The sequence below is a fragment of the Chiloscyllium punctatum genome, chromosome 1 (genome assembly GCF_047496795.1).
Source record: "Chiloscyllium punctatum isolate Juve2018m chromosome 1, sChiPun1.3, whole genome shotgun sequence".
Lineage (NCBI taxonomy): Eukaryota > Metazoa > Chordata > Chondrichthyes > Orectolobiformes > Hemiscylliidae > Chiloscyllium > Chiloscyllium punctatum.
Genome location: NC_092739.1, coordinates 79,055,339 through 79,068,398, shown reverse-complemented (window position 1 = coordinate 79,068,398; position 13,060 = coordinate 79,055,339). Strand labels below are relative to the sequence as shown.

The 13,060-nt window shown below is 41.4% G+C and overlaps 1 protein-coding gene across 6 annotated transcripts in view; it reads right to left on the bottom strand.

The window, feature by feature from the left end:
• Nucleotides 1-13,060, bottom strand: part of cep135 (centrosomal protein 135) — a 135,695-nt gene that overhangs the window by 10,873 nt on the left and 111,762 nt on the right. For all 6 annotated transcript variants that reach the window (XM_072569596.1, XM_072569579.1, XM_072569590.1 and 3 more), the window contains 3 exons: nucleotides 12,916-13,026; nucleotides 8,366-8,551; nucleotides 1,329-1,538 (listed from right to left, as the gene is read on the bottom strand). In XM_072569596.1, coding sequence (XP_072425697.1) covers nucleotides 1,329-1,538; nucleotides 8,366-8,551; nucleotides 12,916-13,026 — 507 coding nt within the window. The remainder of the gene's footprint in view (nucleotides 1-1,328; nucleotides 1,539-8,365; nucleotides 8,552-12,915; nucleotides 13,027-13,060) is intronic.

Genomic DNA, 13,060 nt, shown 5'->3' with positions numbered 1-13,060 from the left:
AGACAGCTCACCACCACCTTCTCAAAGGGTGACCAGAGAGGGACAATAAATGCATAAATAGATGGACAATGTGACCCGTGTCACATGAATGAATTTTTAAAAAAGCCTGGAGTTCTGAACAAAAATTTAAATTTGTATAGTGCCCTTCCTTGCTAAATCACTTCAAAGGAAACAGTATTCTTTGTAGCATAGTTAGTGTTATAAAATGAGAAACATCAGTCCATTTGCACAATCAAACTCCCACAACCAGAAAGAACATAACAACTGGATAATCTATTTTTTATGATGTTAATTGAAAGAATTTTTAAAAATGGTTAGGACACAAAGAATAACTCCCTTATTCCTTTCCAGAAACTATCAGGGGAGCTTTTACATTCATTTAAAAGCAGCTAGATGTTGATACCTCATTTGAAAGACAGATCCTCTAATAGTTCAAAATTGTTCAATACTACATTGGAACATCACCTTCGAGTATACACTTAAGTCTTTGAAATGAATGCATTTGAATCTAATGTTAACACACCAGCTAACTGTGGAAATATTTATTCTGTTCAGGATCAGGTAAATCAAGTGTGAAGAATGTTATACCCTATAAGGAATAATAGTCACTTAAAGCTCCATGATAGCTATCATTTAGAGGATGATCTGTGAAAGTCTCACAATTCAATCCTATCTTACTATAAAGGATAAAGTCAGAAGTCACAGAAACACCAGGTTATAGACTAATAGGTTTATTTGAAATCACAAGCTTTTGAAGCATAACCACTTTGTCCGGTGAAGATCCCCTGACCAAGGAACTATGTTCGGAAAGCTTGTGATTTCAAACAAACCTGTTGAGCAATGACCTGCTGTTATGCGATTTCTGACCTTGTCCATCCCAGACCAACTCCAGCACCTCCACATCATTACTGTAAAGGGTAACATGGCGTAAAATTACTATAATATCTTCACAATTCATCCTGTTAAACGTTCTCTAGGAATACCACACATAAATAACAGCAAACATCCAATATATGATGAAGGCTCTGGTAATGATATTAAATCTGTCGTGCGAATGTATAATTTCAAAAGATAATTGTGAAGGTGACTTGTTTTGTAATGTGCTCTTGATCGACTGTTCCAAAATCAAAGAAATAAAATGTTGTCATCTACATTTGCATTCTTGCAATCAAAATTAAAGTCAATATTTAGGAAGTGGTCTACAAAAGTGGAAACACAAACTTACAATTTCTAATGATTATGTAGATAAAAGTTCTTTTTTCATATTAATCAAAAATCGCAAAATGTTGCTTTAAATCAAGCACAGACAATATTTCATCTAACCATACCCTTTCATGTTCCATATTCTTAGAAGTAAGTTGCCGTGATAACAATTCCTTATTCGAATCCAGTTGGGCACACAGTTCTCGGAGTGAAGTCAGGTCCCCTAAAACATGACATTTCTCAGCCTGCGTCTGCCGCAACTCTTCCTCCAGTTTGCTCATGCTTTTAGATATACAAGAAATCTCTTTCTCATATGCTTGCTGGGCAGCTAGGTGCTAAATTAAAGAAGAATTCACACAAAAATATGACATTATATTGAAACAAAAGTTTAGTGATAGATAAGTTAATTGATGGTGCAATTTAGTAGTAAATATGAAATAAACAATATTTGACGTGTTTCTTTATTTTTTAATCAAAGTTTGACTTCTGCACACAACAGTACGTCTTCAAGGCATCACAAGGTGTAATCACCTGGGGCATTGCTTTTAAGGAAATTCCAGCTGCAGCAGTCAGTGATCATCCTACATCACACTGTATAATGCTCCAGGCTGTACTTACGAGACTCCTGTCCAGAAAATATGGGGCAATCAGTTCCCCACAAAAGCTGGGGATTGACCTTTCACTCTCTTACTACCAGCACTGATTCACAACCAGAAGTAAAGTAGAAAGCAAAAATAAAAGACAGTCAAAGCAAAGGGAAGCATCAAATAGGATAAGAACAAAGTTAAAAAGGCAAAAGTAAAGCCACTGTTTCTGAATGCGAGTGCTTTCATAAAATGATTGACAACTTGAATGCACAAATTGAGATAAATGAATATAATTTAACTGCCATCATGGAGACATAGATGCAAACTGACCATGACTGGGCACTCATCATCTAAGGATGTTTGGCATTTATAGGTCACTAAACTGCAGAGGCAATTGTAAGCATGGTATAAATCAGGAAATCAGTGATGCATGTAATGTTGGTAATACAGTAGTTAATGGGCAACTTCAATTTGTCAAATGGGTTAACAAATCAGTGCCAACACAGTGGAGGATGAATTCATGGAGTGTACAGGAGATGGGTAACAGTATATGTTGAGGAGCCCAAAAGGAATCAGGGTATTCTGGATTTATGTTGTTAACTTGAAAGGGCTAATTAATAACTTTTCTGTAAATGAGCCTCTGGAAAACAGTGACCATAACATGATAGAATTTCATAATAAGTTTGAATCCAATATTGTTCATTTTGAACTAGGGTCTTTTATCTGATGAAAAAAATGAAGGAAGTATGAGAGGCAAGTTGGTTATGGTGGATTGGAAAAATACATCAAAAGATTAGGCAGTAATAGTTAGTATTTAAGAATTACTAGGAGAAAGTGAGGATTGCAGATGCTGGAGATCAGAGCTGAAAAAGCGCAGCAAGTCAGGCAGCATCCAAGGAGCAGGAGAATCGACGTTTCGGGCATAAGCCCTTCTTCAGGAATGAGGAGGGTGTGTGCCAAGCAGGCTAATATAAAAGGTAGGGAGGACGGACTTGGGGGAGGGGCGTTGGGAATGCGATAGGTGGAAGGAGGTTAAGGTGAGGGTGATAGGCCGGAGAGGGGGTGGGGGCGGAGAGGTCGGGAAGAAGATTGCAGGTCAAGAAAGTGGTGCTGAGTTCGAGGGTTGGGACTGAGATAAGGTGGGGGGACGAGAAATGAGGAAGCTGGAGAAATCTGCACTCATCCCTTGTGGTTGAAGGGTTCCTAGGCAGAAGATGAGGCGCTCTTCCTCCAGGCGTTGTGTGGCCATGGTCTAGCGATGGAGGAGGCCCAGGACCTGCATGTCCTTGGCAGAGTGGGAGGGGGAGTTAAAGTGTTCAGCCACAGGACGGTTGGGTTGGTGGGTGCGGGTGTCCCAGAGGTGTTCTCTGAAAGGTTCCGCAAGTAGGCAGCCTGTCTCCCCAATGTAGAGGAGGCCACATCGGGTGCAGCGGATGCAGTAAATGATGTGTGTGGAGGTGCAGGTGAAGTTGTGATGGATATGGAAGGATCCCTTGGGGCCATGGAGGAAAGTGAGGGGGGAGGTGTGGGCGCAAGTTTGGCATTTGTTGCGGTTGCAGGGGAAGGTGTCGGGAGTGGAGGTTGGGTTGGTGGGGGGGTGTGAACCTGATGAGGGAGTCGCGGAGGGAATGGTCTTTCCGGAACGCTGATAGGGGAGGGGAGGGAAATATATCCTTGGTGGTGGGGTCTGTTTGGAGGTGGCGGAAATGACGACAGATGATACGATGTATCTGGAGGTTGGTGGGGTGGTAGGTGAGGACCAGTGGGGTTTTGTCCTGGTAGCGATTGGAGAGGCGGGGTTCAAGGGCAGAGGAGCGGTAAGTGGAAGAGATGCGGTAAAGAGCACCGTCAACCACGTCTGAGGGGAAAACGGGGTCTTTGAAGAAGGAGGCCATCTGGGTTGTTCGGTATTGGAATTGGTCCTCCTGGGAGCAGATGCGGCGGAGGCGAAGGAATTGGGAATATGGGATGGCGTTTTTATAGGGGACAGGGTGGGAGGAGGTGTAATCTAGGTAGCTGTGGGAGTTGGTCGGTTTATAGTGAATGTCCATGTTGAGTCGGTCGCTCGAGATAGAAATGGAGAGGTCTAGGAAGGGGAGGGAGGAGTCTGAGACGGTCCAGGTGAATTTGAGGTCGGGGTGGAAGGTGTTGGTAAAGTGGATGAACTGTTCAACCTTCTCATGGGAGCACAAGTAGCGCCGATACAGTCATCGATGTAGCGGAGGAAAAGGTGGGGGATGGTGCCAGTGTAGCTGTGGAAGCTGGACTGTTCCACATATCCGACGAAGAGGCAGGCATAGCTGGGGCCCATGCGAGTGCCCATGGCTACTCCTTTGGTTTGGAGGAAGTGGGAGGATTGGAAAGAGAAGTTGTTTAGAGTGAGGACCAGTTCAGTCAGTTGAAGGAGGGTCTCAGTGGAAGGGTACTGGTTGAGTCGGCGGGAAAGGAAGAAGCGGAGGGCTTTGAGGCCTTCGTGATGGGGGATGGAGGTGTATAGCGACTGGATGTCCATGGTGAAGATAAGGCGTTGGGGACTGGGGAAGCGAAAATCATGGAGGAGGTGGAGGGTGTGGGTGGTGTCCCGAACGTAGGTGGGGAGTTCTTGGACTAAGGGGGACAGGACTGTGAGGAGGTTGAACAGTTCATCCAATTTACTAACACGTTCCACCCTGACCGTCTCAGACTCCTCCCTTCCCTTCCTAGACCTCACCATTTCTATCTCGGGCGACCAACTCAACACGGACATTCACTATAAACCGACCGACTCCCAGAGCTACCTAAATTACACCTCCTCCCACCCTGTCCCCTGTAAAAACGCCATCCCATATTCCGCCGTCATTTCCGCCACCTCCAAACAGACCCCACCACCAAGGATATATTTCCCTCCCCTCCCCTCCCCTATCAGCGTTCCGGAAAGACCACTCCCTCCGCGACTCCCTCGTCAGGTCCACACCCCCCCACCAACCCAACCTCCACTCCCGGCACCTTCCCCTGCAACCGCAACAAATGCTAAACTTGCGCCCACACCTCCCCCCTCACTTTCCTCCATGGCCCCAAGGGATCCTTCCATATCAGTCACAACTTCACCTGCACCTCCACACACATCATTTACTGCATCCGCTGCACCCGATGTGGCCTCCACTACATTGGGGAGACAGGCTGCCTACTTGCGGAACGTTTCAGAGAACACCACTGGGACACCCGCACCAACCAACCCAACCGCCCTGTGGCTGAACACTTTAACTCCCCCTCCCATTCCTCCAAAGACATGCAGGTCCTTGGCCTCCTCCACCGCCAGACCATGGCCACACGACACCTGGAGGAAGAGCGCCTCATCTTCTGCCTAGGAACCCTCTAACCATAAGGGATGAATGCAGATTTCTCCAGCTTCCTCATTTCCCCTCCCCCCACCTTATCTCAGTCCCAACCCTCGGACTCAGCACCGCCTTCTTGACCTGCAATCTTCTTCCCGACCTCTCCGCCCCCACCCCCTCTCCGGCCTATCACCCTCAACTTAACCTCCTTCCACCTATCGCGTTCCCAATGCCCCTCCCCCAAGTCCTCCTCCCTACCTTTTTTCTTAGACTGCTTGGCACACCCTCCTCATTCCTGAAGAAGGGCTTATGCCCAAAATGTCAATCCTCCTGCTCCTTGGATGCTGCCTGACCTGCTGTGCTTTTCCAGCAACACATTTTTCAGTTTAAGAATTACTACCCAGTCTACAACAGATATTGGTTCTTTTAAGGCACAAACACATAAAGGAACAGCCAATTCAACCATGGAGAACAAAATAAGTTAAAGATTGTATTGCATCAAAGGATGTGCCTTATAAGGATGCCAGAAAAACTGATATGTAAGAAAGGGAAAGAGAATACAAATACAAACCAGCGAGGACCATAAGGATGGATAATGAAAGCTTTGTTAGGCATGTGAGAAGGAAAAGCTGGGTCAAATGTGGCCTTATTACAAGCGAGGATAGGAAAATTTATAGTGGAGATAAATTCCTGTCCCCCTTAGTCCAAGAACGCCCCACCTATGTTCGGGACACCACCCACACCCTCCACCTCCTCCATGATTTTCGCTTCGCCGGCCCCCAACACCTTATCTTCACTATAAATTTATGGGCCTGCACGGTGGCACAGTGGTTAGCACTGCTGCCTCACAGTGCCAGAGACCTGGGTTCAACTCCCGCCTCAGGCGACTGACTGTGTGGAGTTTGCACGTTCTCCCCGTGTCTGCGTGGGTTTCCTGTGGGTGCTCCGGTTTCCTCCCACAGTCCAAAGATGTGCAGGTCAGGTGAATTGGCCATGCTAAATTGCCCGTAGTGTTAGGTAAGGGGTAAATGTAGGGGTAAGGGTGGGTTGCGCTTTGGCGGGTCGGTGTGGACTTGTTGGGCCGAAGGGCCTGTTTCCACACTGTAATGTAATGTAATCTAATCTAATCTAAGAAAATGGCAGAGAAACTAAACAGCATTTTTTAAAATCTCTTTTTAAGAAAATATGGAATATCTTCCAGAAATACTATGCAAACAAGAGTCTTGTGAAACTGAGGAACTAAAAGAAGCCAGTACTAGTAAAGAAGTAGCACATGAAATGTTAACTGGATTGCAGATTCATAAATCCCACAGACCAGATGATATTCATCACATTGTGCTTAAGTAATAGGTTACATAGATAGTGAATGCATTGGTAGTTATCTTTTAAAATTCTATAGATTCTGAAAAGGGTCCCATGGATTCAAAGCTAGCAAATGTAACTCCACTGTATATGAAGAGAGGAAGAGGGAGAATCAAGAACTACAGGCCTATTAGCTTGAAATCAGTAGTGCAGAAAATGTTAAAACCTATCAATACGGGCTGTGAGAACTGAACATTTAAAAAGGAATGGTAAAATTGGGCAGTCACAAAATTGATTTATGAAAGATAAATCATGTTAGACATAGTTTTTGAGAGACTTTAGAGAACAATACACAGTAGCATTGATAAAATGGAACAGCGTACATGACCATAAGATATAGGAGCAGAAGTAGGCCATTCTGCCCATTGAATCTGCTCCATCTTTCAATTATATTGCAGCTGATCACAATTTTCAACTCACCTTTTCTGCTTGTTCTCCATATGCTTGATTCCTTTGTTGATTAAGACCCTGTCTGTTTTCAACCTTGAATACACCTAACAACCCAACCTGTACAGCCTGCTGTGGTAAAGAATTCCACCAGCTCACTACCCTCAGAAAAAAAACTGCTCCTCATCTTTTTCCTAACTAGATGATCCCTTACCTTGAGATTTTGCCCTTGAGTCCTAGATTTTCCCACAAGGGAACAACATGTATTCTGTCAAGCTCTCTAAGAATGTGAAATAATATCTGAGATAATAACCTTTAATAAGGTTGTCTCAAATTTTTCAAAGGTGCCAATGAATACAGGGCCAACCTACTCATGCTCAAAACCTTGCGTGCCCAGATAAACCGAGTGAATCTTGCCTGGACTGCTCACAAATACTATATCTCTTGCCTTAGAACTAGAGGCCACTGTTTAAAAGTAAAGATTACCCATTTAAAACACAGATGAGTTTTTTTTTTCTCGGAGGGTCATGAGTCTTTCATACTTTCTTCCTGAAAAAGTGTTGGAAACAGATTCTTGAATATTATTCATGCGAAGGTGAATAGATTGCTATTAACAAGGTGGTGAAAGGATAATCAGGAGTAGATGGGAATGTGGATTTGAGGTTACAATCAGATCAGCCACAACATTATTGAATGGTGGAACAAGCTGTAGAGGCTGAATGGCCTACTCCTGCTTATTATTTAAATGGTTAATAAACAGACTTTTAGCAAATGTGAGGTCATCATTTGGATCTGAGAAGGATAGAACACCAGCCTTTCCTAATAGTAATTCCTGGGGATCCAGGTACATGGACCATTCAATACCATGAAAACACTCAAAAATCTTGATCCATTTGTATCTGGGAAAGGAAGTCATGCTTCAGCTGTGCATGACCATTGTTAAACCTCACTTTCTGAGCATAATGAGCAGTCTGGTCACCATACCTTATGAAGATATAATACGGAGCTAGCACAAAATAATTTATTTGAATGATAACCGGACACAAATTAAGGATGACATTATAAGGAGGGATTACAGGAGCTAGCGTAGTATCACCTGGAATTTTCAATCTTAAGGTGCGATTTGCTGAGTGTTTTCAAAATATTGATGTTCCTGCTAGTTTGACTCTAAGATACAGAAATCAAAATCAGAGCTCTGAAGAGTACTATTAGAAAACATATCTAGACACAAAAATCGTAGAGTTCTCTTCCTCAAACAGCACTTGATGCTAGAACATTGGTAAATTTTAAACCAAAGATTGACAAATGTTTGCTTTTCAAAGGATTATGGAATATGGAGTGAAGGTTGGAACATGGAGCTTGTTTGTGAATCAGCCATGATTTCACTGAATTTCTAAATAAGCTCAAGATACTAAATTGGCCTATACCTATTTCTATATTACTTAAAATGACCAAATAGATACTAGACTTTATGTATATTATAGTTTTACAGATTTTGTTGATAAATAATACCTCCTCTCTTTCCTTTTCAAGCTTGCCCACTCTTTCCTCAAGATGTCGTCTCTCTGTGTCCACAGACAGCAGCTCCAACCGAACTGAGCTGCTTTCGCCCTCTGCCTGATGAGCCTTATGCTCCCAGTTCTCAGCCTGATTACTTGCCATTCGGAATTGTTCCAGCATATGATGAAGTTCTTGTTCCTATTGTTAGCAAAAAAATGTATAAATCTTAAAAGACTGAAGAGTACTTGCACCACATAGACAATCATCATGATTTTCCTTTCATCTTCACCTTTAGGGTGGTGATCCATTAGGGAATGAATCAATGAGGTGACTTTGAGTAGAATAGATCTACATTCCCCAGAAATTAGAGACAAAAAGTGACCTCATTGCAGCATAGAATCTTACGGGATTTAGACATGGTGGATGTTGAAAGGATATTTCTGCTAAACATACAGTCTCAAACTGGAGGTCACAGTCTCAGAAAAACATCAGGACTGATAGGAGGATAAATTCCTTCGTGCAAAAGGATGTTGGATAATTGGAATTGTCGGTCACAGACAGTTGTGGGTGCTCAGACATTAAGAGTATCCCAGAGGCATTTACCAAGGGTTAATAGTTTTCTTCATTTCTAAAAAAAGAGTAAGAGATATATTGAGATAGAAGATCAGTTAATGTCAAAAAAGCATCGAATGGCCAACTTCTACTCTCGTTTGTTACATTCCACTTGAACACATATGTAGCCAATGAGCTACATATGACCTCCATTGCTATATGACCTCCAGTTACATTTCAGAAAGCAGAATTATCTTTAACAGAACTGGTCAATTTGCATAAATCCAGCAGAAGCACCCTTCTTCTGCCAATAATTCTGAAACAGTGCATGAAAAGTACATCCTATGGAACACAGAATCTGGATTCCAAAATTCTTTTGGAATGTCAACTTGATATTGTTGATGCATCTGTAGTCAGTAATGCCTACTGCCACAAAGAAGGGAAGAGCTCTGGATGCATTTTAAACTTTTAATTGGTATTTCACTTTAAAGTCCACAAACAATGGAAACCTCAGAAGAGGGAAAATGTTTCAAGAGGAAGATATATTAGACTTGGAGTGAGCACAAAACAATTTATTCAAATGATAACTGAATTTAAATTAAGGAAAGATTACAGGAGTTAGCATAGTATCACCTGGAATTTTCAATCTTAAGGTGTGATTTGCTCTGGGTTTTCAAGATATTGAGGTTCCTGCTAGTTTGAGAGTCCAAGGTATAGAAATTAAAATCAGAGCTCTGAAGAATATTATTAGAAAACATATCTTGACACAAGTGTCAGTAGAGTTCTCTTCCTTTCAAGATCTACTGGTGATTTTAACAACAATTACCTAACATTGCAACTGGAGATTATTATTGATCAGTTTTTAAAGTAGGTTACATACATCAAAAGTTTTCTTCTTTCATTACCATAGCCTTCTTCTTTAATAAAATGCTGTGACTTGTTTGAATGTTTTTGCATTGCTGGACTATAATTGGGCTGGTCCAGTTGCTATTAAAGACTGCTCAGAGAAAATGGTACGAGACCAGCATCATTGCTTTAATACAAGTTAGTTCTGTTGGTTCCTCATATCATCCTTGTAATTTTGCAAGGAATTATGAAATCCCAATGCTGTTTGCAGAGGAAATTTTCTTCCTTATCTGCTCTTGCTTAGATTTGACTCCAGATCATGAGCAATGCGATTGACTCTTAACTGTCCTTAGCAAGCTGCTGAGTTGAATCAAAGTGCCACAGAAAATTTGATTAAGAATGAAATCAGATAGACAACACAAAATTGACCTACGTGTCTGAAAGAATGAAAGCACACACTCCCCAGTGAATGCAAAGATATTCTCCTCACTTATACACAAAGTGAGAAGAACTATCCTAATGGCTAGCTAACAGCCTGAAATATCCATGCTCACCAAATTATACATTACAGCCAATGTTTCATCTTCTACCATCACCAATCTTAGAAATGTCCCTCTACTTAAAGTCAGGACAGATTCACCAGAGGTGGCTGTCTAAGGCCATGAGAAGGTGGGCTTTAGGGTCCTCAACATTGACTCTGTACCCCATGAACTCTCACCCAGGTCAAACATGGATAAGGAAACCGCCTGCTGATGATCGCCTCCTGACCAGTGATAGTCAACGGATCAGTAATCTTCCGTGTTGAACAAGTTTGAAAGAAGTAGCAACGTTGGGGGAACTTCAATATTCACTGGCCTGTGGTGCATTATTGGACAACCGACAAGAAGGAAAATCCTACTTGTTTTTATCCTCATGAACTTACTTTTCATTAATGCATCGGACCATGACAACAGTAGCAGGATTGATCTCTGCACAATCCTTGTGGACTGTGGTGTAATGGAATTTGCAAATAACTGTCATAAATTGATTTTAATCTGACATCAGCAAATTGATCAAAAGAGATTAGACTGGAAGAAGCATGTAAAGAGAGAGATTTTAGACAATACACTAAACAGCTGTATTTCGTAACCTGTAAAGTTCAAATGTAAATAAAGGATGTTAAAGTACTTAAGAAAATGAGCATGTCTTATTCTAGGATAAGGATCTGTCACCATTTAAGAGTGTATGTGTGAGCATCCACAGCTCAGGGATACTAATCAGGCATATCTAACTATGCTAATAGCACGGTAAGCTATCAGTAAAGACCAAGTGCTGTCTTCTCACAGTATGACAACTGTGATAAATGGAACAGTCTAAGAACAGATCTAGCAGTCTTAGAACTCAACATCCATAAAGCACATGACTCTCAACATCAGCAAAATTGTATTCATCCATAAACTCAAGATTCAGCAAACTCACAAACAACGATTACCATCAAGTCAAGGAAACCAACTCTGGTTCAATGAAGAATGCAGGAAATCATCCCAGAAGCAGCGCCAAACTAATTAAAAGTAAAGCGTCAACCTGGTGAAGTGTCAATGCAGAACTACTTGCATTCCAAACAGTGAAAACAGCATAATAGGGAGGGCTAAGCGATATCATACTGTAGATCAGATCAAAGCTTTGTAGATCTGCCACATCCAATAGTGAAGAGTTGCGTACAATTAAACAACTAACAACAGGTAGAAGCATTTGGGATTACCCATCCTCACCATCTTCAATTATAAGTACTGAGTGAATGGTCTGCTGGCATCTTCTGCTGTGGAACTGCCGTTATAGATGCCAGCTTTCAGACAATTCAATTCACCTCTTGTGATATCAAGATAGGACTGAAGGCATTGGATACTGCACAAGGGCTAAGGCCCTGACGACATCATAGCAATTATACTGAAGAACAGATCTCTTCCCGAACTAGCCATATCAAGCTGTGCAAGTACAGCTACAACAATAGAACCAACCCAACAACGTGGAAAGTTACTTGAGTATGTCCTGTCCAACAAAAGGAGAATAAATTCAATCCTGTCAAATACAGCTCCAAACATCAATACCACCTTCATCCGAACATGGGAAAAAAAAGTTTAATACCAGAGGTGAGATGAGAGTGACTTCCTTGATATCAAGGCATCAATTGATCAGGTGTTGCATCAAAGACTCTAAGAAAATTGAAATCATGTTTTTGAAGGCATTCAAAGGTTATAAGGTTGCACACAGGAAAGGACAGCTATGTTGTCTTTAAATGGTAGAGCAAGATCGAAAGGCAAATGTCCTAATCTTGTTTCTAAGCCTACATTCCAAGGAAATCTAAAGGGATCAGGCAGCAAACTGCCCACTGATTGGAGTCACATCAACATAACAGTAGATTCATCAGGTTGTTGGAAATGAATCATCTCTGTTTCAGAACACTACTGCAGGAACTGTCCTAGGTCCAAACAACTTCAGCTGCTTCAACAATCAGCTTCTCCCCAACAGAAGGTCAAATCAGGATTGTTTGCTAATGACTTTAACTCAAGGACTAAAGTATTCCATGCTATATGCAGCTATAACTAGACAACATTTAGCCTTCAGCTGATAAGTCACGTGGGTCACATGTTGGACCATGCTGCCAATTTTGAAATAGAATCTAGCCATATGCCCTTGCCAGTCAATAGCATCAACATCAGAGAATCAATAAGCCTAAAAATGTGTATTTTAGAAAAACAGGGCTGAGCTATGAAATAATCTCTTATCAACTAAAATTTGCTCTCAAATGGTTCAAACTGCAAAATTCTAATAAGGATTTTTCCACAATGTTCTAAATTTTAAAAAACATTTTAACTGATCAACATTAAATATAGAAAAGGCATTTTATTAAACTAAAGGACAGGTTAACATTTCACCATGAATTATCATTAGAATGTCACAATTCTTCTGTTGGCAAGATTCGTACGAAGAATTTAACATGTACCTAGTTCTAAATTACATTCAAACCAAAGAACAAGCAAATAGATAACAAATAATTTGGTGGAGAATAATCAGAACAATAATGGGTTAAAACTTGCATTCAGAAACCAACTGTAAGAAATAACAGTTTATGGATAACAATATGAAAATGTACTTAGTTTCTGATTATCTTTTATCATTGTTACCTTGGCAACCATTAAGCTCTCTATTCTTGCCACTTCGTTGATGTAGTTATGCACTCTTGACTTTAACTCATCCTTTTCATGCAAAGCTTGTTCCAATTCATTTGTGATTGTCTAATAGGAAAATTAGTGAAGGTTATCATCAAGT